Raw genomic sequence first — 16,888 nt, 5'->3', positions numbered from 1 at the left:
GTAAGATTAATTAAAGGGAAGGAGGATGGTGTTCCTGGATGATTGGGATTAGCTAATAAGGTTATTTTAGTCTGCTGGCATTTGGTAGGAAAGACTGATGTTCCACCAGTTCCTCTGTGCAGGGAGGGCAGGAATTACTGCCCACCCTCCCTGGTAGAGAAACCATCCTGATTTCCACTGGACTTCTGTGGTGCTCGTGAGCTTTAATTCCTGGAGGAGAAGCGTGGAAGGTTCCTGAAGTTAGAGCATGTAGATGTTATTTCTGGGTGCTTGAGAACAAGTTGCTTGCAGTGACAGGACGAGGAGAAGTGGCTTCACACTGACAGAGTAGGTTTAGACTGGACATTAGGAAAAATATCTTTACTGGGAGGCCCTGGCACAGGTTGCCCAGAGAAGCTGTGGCTGCCCCATCCCTGGAAGTGTCCAAGGCCAGGTTGGATGGGGCTTGGAGCAACCTGGGCTGGTGGAAGGTGTCCCTGCCCATGGCAGGGGTTGGAATGAGAAGATATTTAAGGTCCCTTCCAAGCCAAACCATTGGGATTCTGTGTAAGCTGAGACAGGCATTTCTCTCTAAACCAGTGTTGTGCATGGCCTAAACAGCAGGGAGAGACAGCCGTGCACCAGCAAGGATGTGTTTGTGCTGAGCAGAGGGAAATCCACACCTGCTGAAATTTCAATGTCCAAATAAGCCTTTTTGCTTATTTTTTTCATATTGTGTTTGTTTGTTTGTTTACATGAAGAGGAGCAGGAACTTGGTTCAGTGTTTCTGGAAGGCTGAGGTATGTGCAGGCAGGGACCAGTTCTTAGATTTATGTTGACCTTCACCTGTGAGAAAAATTCCTAATGAAATGTGTGTGGAAATGCAGGGAACCATGCGGAGCCATGAAAGGTTTTGGAGCAAACAGCACAGGCGTTGGTGACTCTTTGAGGCAGAGCTTCACTATTTTAATTCGCTGTTTATTTTCTTTCTGCTGTTAAGTCTCCTTGGTGTCATATTTTCCATCCCGCAGCCCGTGGAGATGGAGGCGCGGGCACTCCCTGCCCTCCGAGCTTGTGACGAGGCAAAAACCGGGGAGAGGGAGGAGGGAAATGGAGAGGGAAACTTCTCCGGCTGGGATAAGGGATGAGGGAGCAGGGACTGTGACTTGGGTGGAGACAGGAGGAGAAGAAAACAACCCGCTGGCCTGGGAAAGACTTCCCGAAGGGGAAGGGGAAAACGCTAAGGACCAGGAGAAGGGCAGAGAGGGAGGAGGAAGAAAAGGAGGAAGAGGAGAAGGTGATGGAGGAGGGGGGGAGAGAAGGAAAATAAGGGGAAGAGAAGGAAAAGGAGAAAACGGAGGAAGAGGAGGAGGAGTAGGCGAAGGAGGGAAAGGAGAAAGAGGAAGAGGGGGAGAAGAAAAAGTGGGTGAAGAGAAGGAAAAGGAGGGGGAAGAGAAGGAGAAGGGGGAGCAGGAGGAGAAGAAGAAGGAGGAGAGGAGGAGGAGGAGAGAAAGAGGGAGAAGGAGGAGGGGGGGAAAGGGGGAGGAGGAAGAGAAGGAGGAGGAGAGGGAAAAGAAGAAAAAGGAGGAGGAGGAGAAGAAAAAGGAGGAGGGGGAAGAGGAAGAGGAGGAGAAGCAGGAGGAGGAAGAGGAGGGCTGCCAGCGGAGGGATCCGGTGCCGGGGCGGAGCGGCCGGAGGTACGAACCCCCGGAGGCACCGGGGAGGGGCGAGCTGAGCCCAACCCAGCCCAGCCCAGGCTCCGAGCCCAGCCCAGCTCAGTCCAGCCCAGCCCGGCCCGGCTCGGCGCAGGCTCTGCCGGGACGCGCCGCTCCCGCCTCGCAGCAGCCGCAGCAGCGCAGCGGGGCCATCCCCGGGCCGGCAGGGGAGAAGGGGCCGCGGCGAGGCTTGGCCGTGTGCGGGAGGCGGAGCGGCGGGCGATGGAGCCCCGGGCCTGAGGGGCCGGCCCGGCCGCCCCCTTGGCGGGCGAGCCCCGGGCGGGGGTCGGGGCGGGCGGGCAGCGGGACATGGGCCCGGCCGCGGGCGGGGAGCGCCGCCCGCCCCCCCTGCGCTGAGCGCTCCTGCCCCGGCTCGGCCGCTGCTTTTTCCTCCCCCCTCGGCGGAGAACACCAAGATTTTTTTTTTTTTTTCCCTTTTCTTATTTTTTCTTTGTATTTTTTCCCCCCCTGGATATTCTGCGCGACTGCAAAGAAGAGTTTTGTGGATTTTTTTGTTTGTCTGTTTGTTTGTTTGGGTTTTTGTTTGTTTGTTTGTTTTGTTTTCCTCCTCTCCTGCCCTTGAACCGGGTTTGCCCCTCCTGTGCGTGCCTCTTTCTCCCGGAGCTAAGGCTGGATCCTGGAACCTCAGCGAGGGGCGAAGCCTCGTTCGTACTCCCGCAGTAAATGAGTAAAATGTAAATTGGATAATACGACCTCTTGCCAAAGGCTCCAATGAGTGGCACACAGTCCACAATCACGGACAGGTCAGTATAAAATGAAATTTCTTTGGCTTTCGTCTTTTCTGAAGTCCAGGCTATTTGCAGAGCTCCCGCTTTCTGAGCTCATTGATAAAAAGAATGAGAAAAGCAGGGTTAAATCTGAGTTTCTGGGAGCCTGTCTGTACCCACGGTTGTCTGACTGTCAAAGCGACTGGGTTGGCTTTGAAACCGGAGTATTTCAAGTCCAGCAGCTTTCAAGCCTGCCAGGCTGACTTTGTAGGAACCACGGGTTGTCACGCAGCTCCCAGGATGGGCTGGTGGCTGGGAGGAACACCAGAGTAATTCCTGCAAGGAGTTAAAGCAGGAGAGGCGACAGGAGTTGAGGATTCAGCTCGAGTGTGAACTCAGAAACCTTGTGCAGGATGCACTTGGGTCTCCTTGGGTCAAGCACTGCTGGGAGGTCACTTCAGGTGAGGCAGGAGGGATAGTTGTGGAGCAGGAATGTCTGCTGGTGTCTCCCTTGGTTTAAATTGTCCTGGCTTTAGATACCTGCTCGGGCCTCTGGGCTGCTCTGCAGGTGCTCCACGGGCCTTTTATTACAGCCTGGAGTTCTCCTGCTTGAGCTGGGATGTTTCAGAGCCAGGGAGGAAAACGTGGGGTTTGTTGTGACAAAAAAACTCAAGTAGGAAGCCTCTTCTTATGCTTTTGAGATGAATGAGTGGAATGAGTGCCTTCATTTGATGAGAGAAGAAGATACACCTTTTTTTTTTTTTTTTTTTTTTTTTTCCCCAACTTATAATGTCAGAAATGTTCATGTATTTTATTATATTCTTGCTGTGGATCTTTGGTGGTTAAGGCATGAATGTGTGTGACAAAGACCTTGCTTTGGCCTTTCATGACCCAGCAGAGAGTCCAGAGCTGGGACAGAGGAATGATGCTTTTGGCTGCCTGAGCTCACCCTATAGACTCAATTATGCTCAGGAAAGAGTGAGTGTAGTTCTCACACTTTCATGACTCCATGGATCAGCTCAGAATTGTGTAGAGTCTGTGTTTATGACTGTTCATAGAAGATTAAATCTTTGTAATTAATTGTGTAGCTGTCACAGAGCAGGTGACAGAAGAAAACTAAATTTTTCGTCTTTTGCTGTGCATCAGTGGTTGTTGAGTTGCAGGACGTTTTTTCTCTGTACCAGACAAGACAATGACACTCAAAAGGCATTTCAGTGGCTTTGTGAGGATTTTGTTACATTCTTAAGACCATATGTTTTATGGCAGTTTCATGATATCAAAAGGAACGACAGGATTTTCATGCCGAGAAGCAGCAGAGTGATGCATGGAAAAGAAAAGCACGAGAACAGGGAATTTAATTTACTTGTTAGTAAAACAAAATACTTTCCATTATTGAATTGGAACAGCCAAATTGAAAATGTAGCGGAGACCAAAAAAAAAAAAAAAGTCTCATTTCCTTTTGCTCTCAGTCATGTCAGGAGGATGTTTCTGTTTGATGCTCCATTAAGGGTCTGGTTTAAAAGGCTTTTAATGTCAGGTGAGGAGCTGTGTCTCCACAGCCCTGGCAGCCAGAGCTTTCTGGAAGTGTCCCAGGCCAGGTTGGATGGGGCTTGGAGCAACCTGGGCTGGTGGAAGGTGTCCCTGCCCATGGCAAGGAGTTGGAGAGAGATGGTCTTTAAGGTCCCTTCCAAACCCAGTCGTTCTGGGATTCTGTGATGATTGTATGATTTATTCCCTGCCTGCACCTTTCAGCAGAACCCCAGGCAGGGTGGTGGTGTTTTCTCATCTCTGCCCCTCCTCTTTGTCTGCACTGTGCAGGACCTGGAGGGGGTGTCTTTTGGTCACTGTTGTCCCACAGTGAAATGGTGAAATGCTTCCTTTCCCATTAGGCCCAAGAAGCCTCTGGGTTGCCTCTTCCAGTCCTAAGCTTGGAATGTAAAGCAGGTGCAATAGAAATAATCTCAATGCTTCCAGTGTCGTTAGATCTGCGTGGTGGAAATCAGATGACACGTTCAGTCCCCTCTGTATCTATCAGCGACCATTCTTTGTGGGATCCAGTTGGGAACTGCCTTAAAACAGGAAAACCCCAGCTGGCATCTGTGCCAGATGGCATTAGGAATATAATAGGGTGGCATGGGCCTGCATTTTTCTCCATATTAGCTGTACATATTTGCATGTTGCATATGTAGAGCTGCCCAAATCCGTGCTACAGACAGCAGATACTTCCTTTGGTATCCCCTCAGTTTAAGGTGGTAATTGTGCTGTGATTTGACAGCTGTCAGACATTTCCCTTGTGCAAGTTGGCACTTCGCTCATCCTTGACATGTTTTATGTCTTCTATGTTTTTGTTGATGATATCATGTATGGCATTAAAGTATATAAATTAGGAGTGTATGAATGGCCATTTCTGGTGCTGTTCTGTAGCTAGTGTGATAAATGATGTTTTCCTTAAATCCCCTCCCTTTTTTTTAAATTTCCTTTTATTTTGCTCCCTTTCCCAGGAAAGTTAAATGGATTTTAGTGTCTGGCACTCTGCTGAAACACAGGCCAGTTCATATCTGCTGATAATTCCCTCTGTGGACCAAACCTTAACCCAGTTAATTTGGGTGATGGTTATGCTCCATCCCTGAGCTGGATTCTGTCATCCAGCTGCCTCCAAAGCAACAGGATTTTCTTCAAGTGTTCTTTTCTTAAAATGTCTTAGGCCTGGAGGGAAGTGAGTGCCTGGGGGAATGGGGGAATACCAGGCATTAAACAAAAAGGCAGAACAGATGTTAAAACTCCTGAGAGTGTAATGGCTGGTCAGAGTTACTGAAGAAGCTTCTGACACACACTGTGCCCCATCAGCTCCTCAGCATTTGGAGAAACACCTCAAGGGAGCGGGTAAAGTAAAGATTAGCTCGTAATAGAGTAGAAACACATCTGCAGAACCGTGTCCAGGATGTGCCTCGCATGGCTTCTGATGGTTTGAGAGCGTCAGAACTTTAAACAGTGACCTAAACTTCCCCTTCTTTGTCTCAGGATGTTCTTTTACTATGTCAGCTGCTTCTTTTTTCATAAAAAAATGCCCGGTGGACCATATCAAACCCATCTCCAGCCTTATTGCTCTTCTCCTTTATGTTTGTAAACATATACACCCTCTCCGCTTAATCCTCTCTTAGCTATGCCGTGTTTATTTAGAGGCCTCCTGAGGTGGCATTTATCTTGCTTAGCCTAGTAAGCCTTTGAGGTAGAACATCTCTGAGCTGCTCACCAGGACTGACTCGATAGTGGAAGGAACCCAGCACATGGAGGGGACCATTTCTTATCCCAAGGCGGGGATCTGAAAGTGGGCAGGTGACTGACAAACTGCCTTCTGCTCTTCACTCCTGTCTGGATTGGAGTGAGACTTGCCACACCTTTTAGCCTGAAAAATGTGATTTTTTTTTTTTGCCTAGTTGCTGGTGCTGGGTTGGGTTTTTGTTGCTGGATGGTTTTGGGGAGCCGTCATCGGAGGATTTTGGAGTGTGGAGACTGGATCGCAAGACCTGTCTGAGGGTGCTCGATGGCCGGGCAGGGTTTGCTGGAGGAGTTTCCCTGTTCCCTCAGTGCTTCTGCAGCGAGTGTGCCCGCATTCCCTCCCTCTGGAGTTTTCCTGGACACGGCTCTGGGCGTTGCTGCTGTGCCGTTTGTGGCCGGGGACACATGGCCGGGCCAGATAAGGCCTTTATTCTTCCCAAGGCCACGCCGGGGCCGGGATGAAACCCGGCCATTTGCAGGCTCTGCTTGGCCACCGAGGGCTGCTCCGAGCTGGGCTGTATCCTGTTATGACACTAAAGAAACATTTGTATGCCATTAATTCTCTCTTTTTTTTTTTTTTTTTTTTTTTTTTTTGCTCTCGTAGCTCACTGTATTTTTCTTCCTGTAACCGTTCCAAACTCACTTCAGAGTTGAGCAATTGCACGGCTGCGGGACTGGCTTTATGTTTTCTTTTCTGTTTATTAAAGCCCAATAAAAGAAAAGGAGGCTCTTGCTTTCGCAGGACCTCGCCGAGGAACTCGGTGACTCTTCCTTTGCACTTGCTTGCAAATGAGTTTTATTTATAACCGTGCTGTAGTTTCTGTTGCTATGATTGGAAAACAGCAGAGGTAGAATTTACACATAATTACCCTTGAGAAGTTTTAATTGGTGATTTGCTCCTGACTTGGTACTAAAATAGACCCTAATTGTTTCTTATCTGCTTAGATGCACTTTCCCTGTCTTTGGCTGTTTGGAAGTCCCTGTAGTAAATGGGAATTCTTTAACCGTGTGGTGGGGAAAAAAAAAGTTTTCTTTTTTTCCAGCAGAGAGAGAACTTCACAGAAAGTCCTACCTTAGTGTTACTGAGTAGTTAGATGCTATTATCATGCATTTATTTAATTAATATTGAGTTTGTAAGACCCAATATTTATGGAAAATGGGCTGCAGCACGACATCTAAGGACTAAAAAGCATAACAATCTTTAAGGCAAATCATCTTGTGCTTTCCATCATTGTGCCTTCACTGAGTTTGGAAACGAGTAGTTGACATAGTCTGTGCATAAATCCGTTTTTTCTTTGGCTTTGGTCATGGCTGTCACAAGAGAGGGCTGTCTGGGATGTTTACTGCTGGCCAGGAAGCAAATGCTACCAGTTCATGCTGCATAGTTTATTAGGGTTTTTACTGGAGACAGGAGCTGAGGTGAGCTTGATTTTCTAGTTTTGAGTAGAGCTGTGGGCGTTGTGATTATTTGGGTGGAGGCAGGAATGATATTTCATCTCTTAGCCCAATTGTATAATTCTCCCCGTGCACATAGCTCCTGTTATGGCAGTTCTGAACGTTTCCAGTGGATGGGTTAGGAAGGGGACTGGGAAGAAAAGTGCATCCTGCCTTTCGAGCAGGAGTTGCTGAGGTCACTGGTGAGCTTTGTGGGTGTTCATTGGTGATCTCCGACTCCCATGACCTGTGTGGGACGAGAGTTTCGTGGTCCTTGAGGGTGGCAGCAGCGACCACAGTCCTGCAGGAAATCAAAGAGAGGTCTGTTCACCCTCACAACTGTCCTGCATCATGTTGTAGAAGTAGTGATTTAGGCATCAAAGATTATTTAGCAGTTCATCCTAAGGTAGTACAGAGCATTCATGATTTTGGGGAAGGTGGTACTGACACCTGTGCCAGTTATTGTATGCATTTCATGACAGTACAGCAGGATTATTTGATTGTTTCCTCCTAGGGAATATATGTCTTTAAGCATTTGTGTGAATTTGAGTACCTTCAGTGCCTCCTGTTTCCCTGCTTTCCCAGGAAGCTTTGGAGTATAACCAGCAGGATTTTTACCATTAACTGTTGTTTTCCCACAGTGTTTTGGGGAGCATCCTTTGCCTCTCATGGTTATAACCATCAGTCCCCCCCAACCAGCCCAGGGCTGTAGCTCATAGTTATGCAGAGTGTCTCAGAGAGGAGCAGTGTTTGCTTTGGTCTGGAGACTGAATTCTCCACTTAACCTCCAGCTGGTCCTTCTGGGTCACCAGGGAGGTATGTTGGCTGTGCTGCTTCAAAGATAAGCCCAGGCTCTTGCTTCAAGGCTTTACCCTCCAGGTTTCTCATTGAATACCTCTCCTTTCCCTCTGAAAACTAGCAGTAGGAGACTTACTAATGAATCCCATTTGCATTATCCTCGAGTTTGGGTGGTCAGAGTTGCTAATAAAAGTGCTTCTTGTAGCATTCCTGAGGCTCTGCAAATATTCCCCTTCCTAAGCACTCTCCCTTCTTTCACTCTAGGCCTGATATTTTATCTGCTTTGAGATAACTAGGTTTTCCTGTGTTAGAGATGTCAATACCACTGAGAGAAAATAGGCTTAAATGCATATTTTCAGGTAGGTGATGCTCTGCTCTGTGGCCCTGCTCTGCATAATTATTAGGTTTTAAAGAATAAAAGTGTTAGTTCATGTCTCAGCTTGATTAAACTGAGGGTCAGGAGCCTGGATGTAGATAATGTTTCATCATCAGAAGAGAAGGCTTAAAATAAGGACAGGAGAAGCAGCAGCAAACTGGTAAAATCAAGAGGGATGTAAAAATGTGCAGTATACATGAAGAATGTACAAGGGATAAAATGCAAGGCAGGATACATAAAAAAAAAATAATAGCAACAGCACACACAGAGGAAAAGACAGGAAGAAACAAGGTTTGCTCATTTTTCTTCCCCGAAAGAAAACACGTAAAAACAAATATATTACAAATGACAGGAAAAAGCAGCGTCCTTATGTTTCAAATGTAAGCATTAAGTATAAATAGCAAAAGCCAAACAAACAACCGTTCAGACGGCGACATTCACTAAACGGGGGGGGGTTGGTGCTTTGTTATCACTCTGCAGCCTTTCCTTGAGGGGTTTGAGGGTTGTGTCTCTGACTCCTGAGGCCCCTGGGCAGGAACCCTTCCTTGCAGGGTCGCACCGTTCAGCCCAGGGTGATGGTGAAGAAGAAGCCTCGCTGTTTACATCGGTGTGCAAACGCTTCAGTGCCATGGGGTGGCTATTTTAAGCCTTGTTTTGACAGCACTGGAAAGGTCTGGGCTGTGATGGTCGGTGGGGAAGGTACTCTTGGAGTTGCTCTGGTGCTGGGAAGGAAACGAGCGTGTCCTTCCCGAGGATCACCCATCGCAGCACAGGTTTCTGTGCTTGAAATAATCTCGTGGCAGTCTGGGCTCAGTTCATCCAAAAAAACTCAGCCTTTTATGGTCAGGGAACAGGGTTTGGTTAAAAGATGGACTGGACTGTGAGAATTAAGCAGAAGGGCCTCTTTTGGTGGTAAAAATTTGCAGTGTTGGTGCTTGAAATCCCAAGAGGGAACCTCCAGGTTCTGGGAGCTCTTGGTTGCTCTCGGTTGACACAAGAACTGTATATGCAAGGGCAGGACTCAAACTGATTTTACATCTGCTCCTGAGCTCCTGAAATATCACAGAATCACTGAATATTCTGTGTTGGAGGGGACCCACAAGGATTATCAAGTCCAGCTCTTTAAGTCAGTGGCCTGTATGGGGATCAAACCTGTGACCATGGCATTGGAAATCCTCAGGGATATTGGTGGAAATCTTTAATTTTCTTTCCCAGGTACTGTTCCTTGTTGAATCTGTGAGTAGCAGCACAACTGCTCTTGTTTGTGTGAGAAGCTGGTTTTGCATTTATTTGCAGACTGTGAATCCTGGTTTGTGGCATCATGGGCAGCTCTTTTACCAAGGGCTGGGGTGACTTCCCAAGTGGAATTAGGAAGAGTTAGATACTCTTTCATGGAGTCCTGAGTGAGCTGCAGACTGGAAGGGGGTTGCAAAGCTTAGGTTGGACCCGAATTGACCTGAGCAAGCACTTCCCAGTGTGGAGGAAAAGACCCATGTGTTTAATAAAGCCCTAGACTGATGTGAGACAGGTACAGGATTCGGAGTCCACCACTCCCATAAACATACAAGCTCCAACCTGCAGGCTCAACCCAAAGCATCTGATGGCTGCTTGAAAGTCTTTTTTCCCCCTGTTATGATAGTGGCTGTTAGTGCAGCTTGCTGGCAGCACATCAGACGAGGCGTCTCCTCTCAGTACTCTGTGGCACCTCTGCCTTTCTGGTGTGCCCAGATGCAAAAGAGGACTCTGATGAGCAGGGACTGAGATCAAAGCTCCCAGAAAAGGGGTGGAAAACGGGGGGAAAAAGAGGAGGATTAAAGGAGGGAAGCTATAACGAGCGAGACAAAGGAAATAGGAAAAAGCTGCAGTGTAAGACAGGAGAAATCAATAGGAAGTGAGTGAGAGGGGGAGAAATGGCAGAGCTGGTGGCAACTCCCAGATAGGACAGAGGCTTCCTGTCTGCCCCTGTGTTCTGAGGGCATGGCAGCCCTGAAGGGCCAGGACCTGCTGGGGTAAGGCAAAAACCCCTGACGAGCCAGGGCTGCAGCTAAATTCGCTGTGCAGGACTGAAGAGCCGTGTTTGCTGTCTGGGAGAGCCTCTCTAATTCTTGAGGAGGCTGCCTGGAGTGACAGCAGGTCCCAGGGGACACTGTTTGAGCCATGATGGTAATAATTCCCGCTCTTTTGTTAATTGCCTTTCCGAGTTAGTGTTTGCAAGTGAGAAAATAACGTGGTTTTCTGATCTGTGTCCGCGGGATGTTTTTTTTTTTTCCCTGCCTTCTGAAAAATTACGATTCTGTGATGTCCCGAGTTAGGCACTGACCTCGGCCAAAAGTGAGCTGCTGTTCTCAGGCTATATCTGATTTTAAAAGAGGGATTTTCCCCGCTGCCACCCTGATTTACTGCCACCTGCCCTGACCGAGGAAGCCGTGACAAACATCCAGGGGGAAGCTGCAACAGGGGGGAGATGAATTTACAGAACGCGAACCCCCTAAGTGTGAGGATGGGTGGAATCCTCGCGTGCCGAGGACGAAAATCCCTCCCTTGGAGATCTCCTGGTGATGAAGTGCAGCTCTCCAGGCTGGCAGTTCGTTGGTGCTGCCTTGTCGAGAGGCACAAAATGATGGGTTGTGGTTTTGCCCCGTGCAGTCCCTGCGGTTTCGGCAGCGGAAGTGGTTCGTGTGGGCACAGATCTGATCTGAGCAAACCCAGCCAGCTCAATCGTTTCTGGCCGGTGGAGGTGCTGTGGGGATCCTGCAGAGAGAGCCCTTCCCAATTGTTGTGGGATTTTTCTTTGTTGCAGGGATGGGTCAAAAGCTGTGTAGGTGCCTCAGTGAGCACCTGTGCAGGCGGCTTCCCCTGCCTGTGGAGTTCTAACAGAGCCTTCAGCAGGAAAAGTGAATATCTTCTTATTATTTGAAAGTGGATGCATGATCTAAAAGTGTTTTCCATAGGTTCATTTGCTTCAGTGGTGGGTGATTTGGTGTAAAAGTTTGATAGTGGTTCGTAAGAGGGTGTTACGAATCACAGCAGCCCTCTGAAGTCAGCAAAGGTCTTCAGGAACTTGGAGGTTTATTTACACTGCCAAAATAAGTTGGGTTTCTCTGTTTTTCTCAGGGCACCTGGCCCTGAAAGGCCCGTGTTTTACACTCGGGTATCTCGGGTCTCTGAAGTGATGTAAAATATTCACCTCGCTCACCTCATGGAAATTGTTCTGGGAAGAAAACGCTTAGGGGAAAAAGGAAAAAAAACACCAAAAAGGGCAAGCACAGGTTTCTTCCAGCGTGGAAGGCTGGAGGAATGCTGGTGATGGCTGTAAATGCTGGAGTGGTGTTTACCTTGGATGTTAACCAGTGCAGCTTCAGCTGCACGGATTGCACAGCCAACCTTGACCTCCTCCCCCTCTTCCTTTCAGCAGACTCAGGAGCAGGGTTTGCACTCACCAGTGAGACATTAACCATGTTCTTTTGGTGTCTGCACCTGCTCACCCGTGCCTTGGACTCCCCTCTGCAGCTGAGGCATCTGGCCCTGGTTTAGGGCAGGCAAACACTCCTTTCCTGGCAGTGGGGACGTGCTTGCCCAGCTGAAAGGTCAGTGGTGCTCCTGGCAGGTGGGTGCAGGCAGTGGGGACAGTCCTTGTGCTGCTTACAGCTTGTTTGGACACTTGGCACCACTTTGGAGGAGGGTTCTTCCCTGAGTCAAACAGAAGCAGATAATTAAACTGAGCTGGGAGAGGAAACAGCTTTGCAACTTTTTTTTTTTTTTTTTTTTTGGGCAGCCTGCAAAAATCTAAATCACTGGAATTCAGCCAGGTGGAGGCAATCTGTCCCTCCCTCCTCCCCCCTTATTTTTTCCCTTCTTTTTTTTTTTTTTAATTAATATATATTTTTTTAACCATCCTGGCTCTGCAGCTCCTGGGAGGCAGCTTTGCTGAGCCTCCTTATTGCTGCAGTAACAGGAACATCACAGCAACTGAGAATTATGCTCCATCTGTTGCTTTTCGTATATGTAGAAAATGGCTCCTTCACATCCATAAACTGATTCTTGGAATATTGATGGGGTTTGATCAGCAAGGGTCTTCAGAAGCTTGGAAGTTTACACCACCAAAATAAATTGATTTCTCTGTTTTTGTTGGGACAGCTAGCTGTGCTCTGGCCCCGGCAATCCAGGCACAATCCCCAGGAAGTGGGAATATATTTCCTCAAAATAAGTGTTGACGTAGAGTATATAGGGATTTAGGGTTTTCATTTCTTTTATTTTTTTTTTCTTATTTTTAACGAAATGCCTTTCAGATCAAAAAGTTTAGCCCCAAAAGAGCATTTCAACAGCTAAGGTAAAAAAAAAAAACTAATAAAATAACCAAGAACATGGAAATAGTGAAGTGTGTGTGTGGGGGGGTTGTTGGTTTGCTTTTTGATAAATCAAAAGGATAGTTTGTAATTGGTTGCAAGGACAGGCACAGAGGGACTCTGGACACTTCAGACAAGGACTGTGCTGTTCCAGGGCCCTGTTTGTTTAAATCCCCACGTGGAAATCTTTTCATCTCCCCCTCCCGGCTGAGTTTGGGGCAGTAAATTCGAAATACAGTCCACGAGCTGCACGGCAAGGGGAAGCCCTGCTCGAATATCTGGGACCCGCAGGTGGAACGCTGCCTTCCTGGGGGATTTTCGGGACTCCTTGCAGTTGTCCTGGAGGGGGTGCGTGCTCTGACTCCATCCCAGGATAACCTGCAGGAAGAAATGCCCAGTGGCAAATGAATTCTGTCCTGTAGGACTGAAAGCAGCCTGCGCTCTTCCCCCTCTCCCTCTCTTCCATCACGTGGATCTGTTTGCTTTAGATTAAAAGCACTTCTGGTGGTTTCCGTGCTGCAGAAAATACCTTGGGAGAAATTGTCTTCGTGAATTTAAAAACCCTGCATTTTTCACTGCTTTAATGCGCTCAGAACTGATGTTTTGCTGCTTAATTTTTATATGTATTAGTTTAGTATATAATTTAATATCTATTATTTTTGTATATATATATAAAATATATTTATATATAAATATTTGTAGTGTAGTGCTTGATATAATTTATTTTTAAAGGTATTACATGATTTATATACAATTTATATTTATTTGCATGTTGCTATAAATTATATAAAAATCATAAGTATAATTTATATATAATTGATATCTTTATATAGTATATATAACTTGTATTTGAAATATAATTTATAGCTTACATAATAAACATATAATTATATATTTTATATATATAAAGATATATTTGTGTAGTCATATTTTCTCCCTATCAGTGTTTTTATTTTCAAGTTTCTCGCTCTATGTGGTGACATGAATCATCTCAGCTCCTTAAGCTCAGCTGTTGGTCATGGTGATAACACAACGTTTTATGAATCCGGGGGGTGTTTGAGTGTGGACAACTGCTGATGGGTGATGAGCATGTTCAGTTCCTCCAGCACAGGGAAAACTGGGGAGGGAGAGCTGTTTTTTGGCCCTCCCTCCCCAGCGTGGAGCTTGGCAATGCTGCAGTGGGGGAGTTGTGTTTTGCTGCAGCGTGGATGACTCAGTTGTAGCGGATAAGAGCCAGCATATTATTTTTTATATATATATGTATATAAAGCTTCTGCAGGTAAGCTGCATGCTAAATGAAAATGTAAACACTCCATATTTTACATTTAGTGATCTGGGAAGCAGCTGCAGTTATCCTGCTGAGGTTTGCCCGCTTTCAGCCCCGTTGCCCCGGCAGAGGCTGGAGCAGGAAGGGTTTGGTGAGGTGAGCAAACATGAAAAAAATCCCCACGAATCAGCTGCCAGGCCCCACCGAGGCACTGGGCAGCCTCCTGGAGGAAATGCAGCCTCCTAATCAGGCCTGTGTGAGCGTTCCTGCCCCGGGATTTCAAAGTGGAGAGGCAGATGCAGCGCTGGAGTTGGAACAATGAAGCTTCCTGGCGATCCCTGCCCATCTCCTGACCCCGCGCTTGTACTTGGGGCGTGAGGGTTGGTGGGGAGGGGGAGATGGAGAGCCCTGGAAAAGAAGTGTTGATTATGCACTGGCTGGAGGGCAGAGGGGAAATCATCAATAGGGCAGGCTGCAAAATGAAATTAATTCTGGGGGAGGTAAACTGGTCCTTGGCTCGTGGGCAATGAGTGTGAACTCTCGGTGTCGCTGCTGGTGTGTTCCTCGCTGCACTGAAGCAGGGGGAGAATTTAAGTGTGTTTTAGTGCACCAAAAGACATGGATTTCTGCATTTTCAGAGGCTGGGGCTGTGAGTTCAGGTAGCATTGTGTTTGGGGTTTTTCCCCTTTTTTTAGGCTTTGGCAGTGTGAGGCTGCAGGTCTGGGATAAAGGGATGATAAAGTGCTGACTTCCTTATGGGATCAACATCTTGTTGCTGTTTGTGTCCTCTAATTGTTTGTTTTCTTGTATTGTATATATTTGTTTTTATTGGTTTTTATATGTATATGTTTGTAAAGCTGGGGTGGGATGAAGTTTGTGGTGAACTGAGAAGGACCTGCAAGATCCTTCAGAAAGGATAAGTTCAAGCTCCCCCTGGTTCTGGATGTATGGTGGGCAGTTCACAGAGTTTTATAGGCCTGAAAGTATTTATTGCTGATAATTCCCAGCTCTGGAGTGAACCATAAGAAGCTATTGAGTGCTAAACCCATGGTACTGGTCTTGTGCTTTTATCTCTTTGAATTATGACACACTTTTAACAGCTATGTTCAGTTTGCTGTGAATTAAGTCGATTTTGTCTTAGAAAATGAGAATCACTGTTTTCATTTCTCTCTTTTCAAACTGTCAGCTATTGAATAATTACTCCTCTGTCTAGTTTATGCTGTTTTGGCATTGACTCAAGTTTGAATTTAGTGACTGGCATATATACTGTATTTTGGAGCTGTTTTGGGGGGGCTCTTTTTTTTTTTTCCCCTCAGCAGACTTACTGGAATCGGTTGAACTCAATTCAATGACAGAATAAGCAAAAATTTGTTTAGCTAGACTGTTCTGAAATGTTTAATGCCTTCTAAAATTGTTCATGGTAAAAGATCAAGGAAGGAAACTCTGTGACCTTTTAGATGCAGCTCCATAGAACCCCTTTTCCTATGCCAGAAGTCAGCCCAGACAATGAAACTGAAAGAAGGAGGGTCCTCTTTCATGAAAGATCTTTCACTTTTTGCTTTTCATGTACTTTTTGATGGCAGATTTAACAGACTTCACAGCTGCCTTTTAATCAGTTTACATATTTGGACCAGAACTTCCTGATTCTAGTTACTGTCTGTAAAAAATCGTCCGGTTGCACGATGAAAATGATAATTTTCTTTAATTTCCTTTGGTTAGCAGATTACCTCAGTATCATCTGCCAGTAACAAATGCACAGAGGTAACAGTTGTGCTGGAAGTTTTAATGAGTTGAGCGTTTTCTTGTTTTGAGGATGACTTTTAAAGCGTTTGGCCGGGGGTTAAGGCAGCCGTGCATTAACAGCAGACAGCTGTGCTTCAGCCTTGTAATGATTGACTCTAAAGTAGGTTGCCAGTCTAATCCTAACTTGTGCTGATCTGCGCTTTTTGGTCAGCTGGCTGGAGCCTGGAAGGTGGGTTTTGTTCAGAGCAGAGCAGAGGATTTGGGTGGTGAATCACTCGGTGCATAACAAATGGAGCTGTATCTCCAGCAGCCAAGTTGATTTTCCCACCCTGCTCACTTCACCATCTTCTCCCACTTCTAAATCATCCTCGTTCTTTCCCTTGCGAGTAGTGCTTCCCTGGAGCTTGTCCTGCCCTTCATTTAATCTTTTTTTCCCTTCTGTGCCTGTTTTTAAGTTGAATTTTGCCTGGCATCCTACAGGTGCTTGAGTTTCACAAAGACTGCTGTATGTCCACTAATGGACTTGCAAAGTTAGGGGTATTAGGGGGTTCTCATCTGGTATCTTGCATCCTAAAAAACATTTTCTTAACTCTTAGGTAGCAAAATGCTCTGAAAATTGAAAGGTTGCATGTGCACTGCCAGCACTCAGCTTAACTTGCCTTCCCAAATAAGTTGTATATTCCAAGTTATCTGTGACTTGGTTTCTGTACCAGGGTACCACACAGACTTGTAATCTGTTAAAAAAGGAATCATGGGACTGATTTGAGATAGGATGGCTGATCTGGGTAGTATTTCCACTTCAGCAATTGTTGATCTACTTTTACTGCAGAAATAATTTCCTGTTTCTGTACCTCAGTTTTCTCTTTTTCAAACTAAGTTCCAGTAATTGAGGGAGCTGAAGTGATGTAGGGTTTTCATATGTGAAGCAGTGGGTTTGTAATATTATTGCTTTACCTGATGTAAGCTGCCCTTAAGTTGTCTCCTCTGACCTGCAGATATTCCTAAGAGGAAGTTTCTGTATCTTAAACTTCCACTGCCTCTTATGTAACACAACATACTTGGGGTACTCCGATGAAATATTAACTCACTTGGTCATCAGGTTGTCTCCTGCTTTCCTTAAAACACTCCCAGAGTGGCCAAAGACAAGGTTTTTTTAGTCCTTTGGTGCTTGCAAGTTGATATTCAGATGAATTAAAATTTTTGAAAGAGCACACAGATCCTTT

The 16,888-nt window shown here is 46.4% G+C and overlaps 1 protein-coding gene across 1 annotated transcript in view; it reads left to right on the top strand.

The window, feature by feature from the left end:
• The first annotated feature begins 1,841 nt into the window (after positions 1-1,841).
• Positions 1,842-16,888, top strand: part of ARHGEF12 (Rho guanine nucleotide exchange factor 12) — a 69,078-nt gene continuing 54,031 nt past the window's right edge. The window contains 1 exon segment of the mRNA XM_050323229.1: positions 1,842-2,458. Coding sequence (XP_050179186.1) covers positions 2,427-2,458 — 32 coding nt within the window. The 5' untranslated portion in view covers positions 1,842-2,426.

This window comes from Myiozetetes cayanensis, unplaced genomic scaffold (assembly GCF_022539395.1).
Source record: "Myiozetetes cayanensis isolate MyiCay16 unplaced genomic scaffold, myiCay2020 scf29, whole genome shotgun sequence".
Classification (NCBI taxonomy): domain Eukaryota; kingdom Metazoa; phylum Chordata; class Aves; order Passeriformes; family Tyrannidae; genus Myiozetetes; species Myiozetetes cayanensis.
Note: the sequence above shows the minus strand (reverse complement) of the source record. Positions and strands in the feature narration are given on the sequence as shown.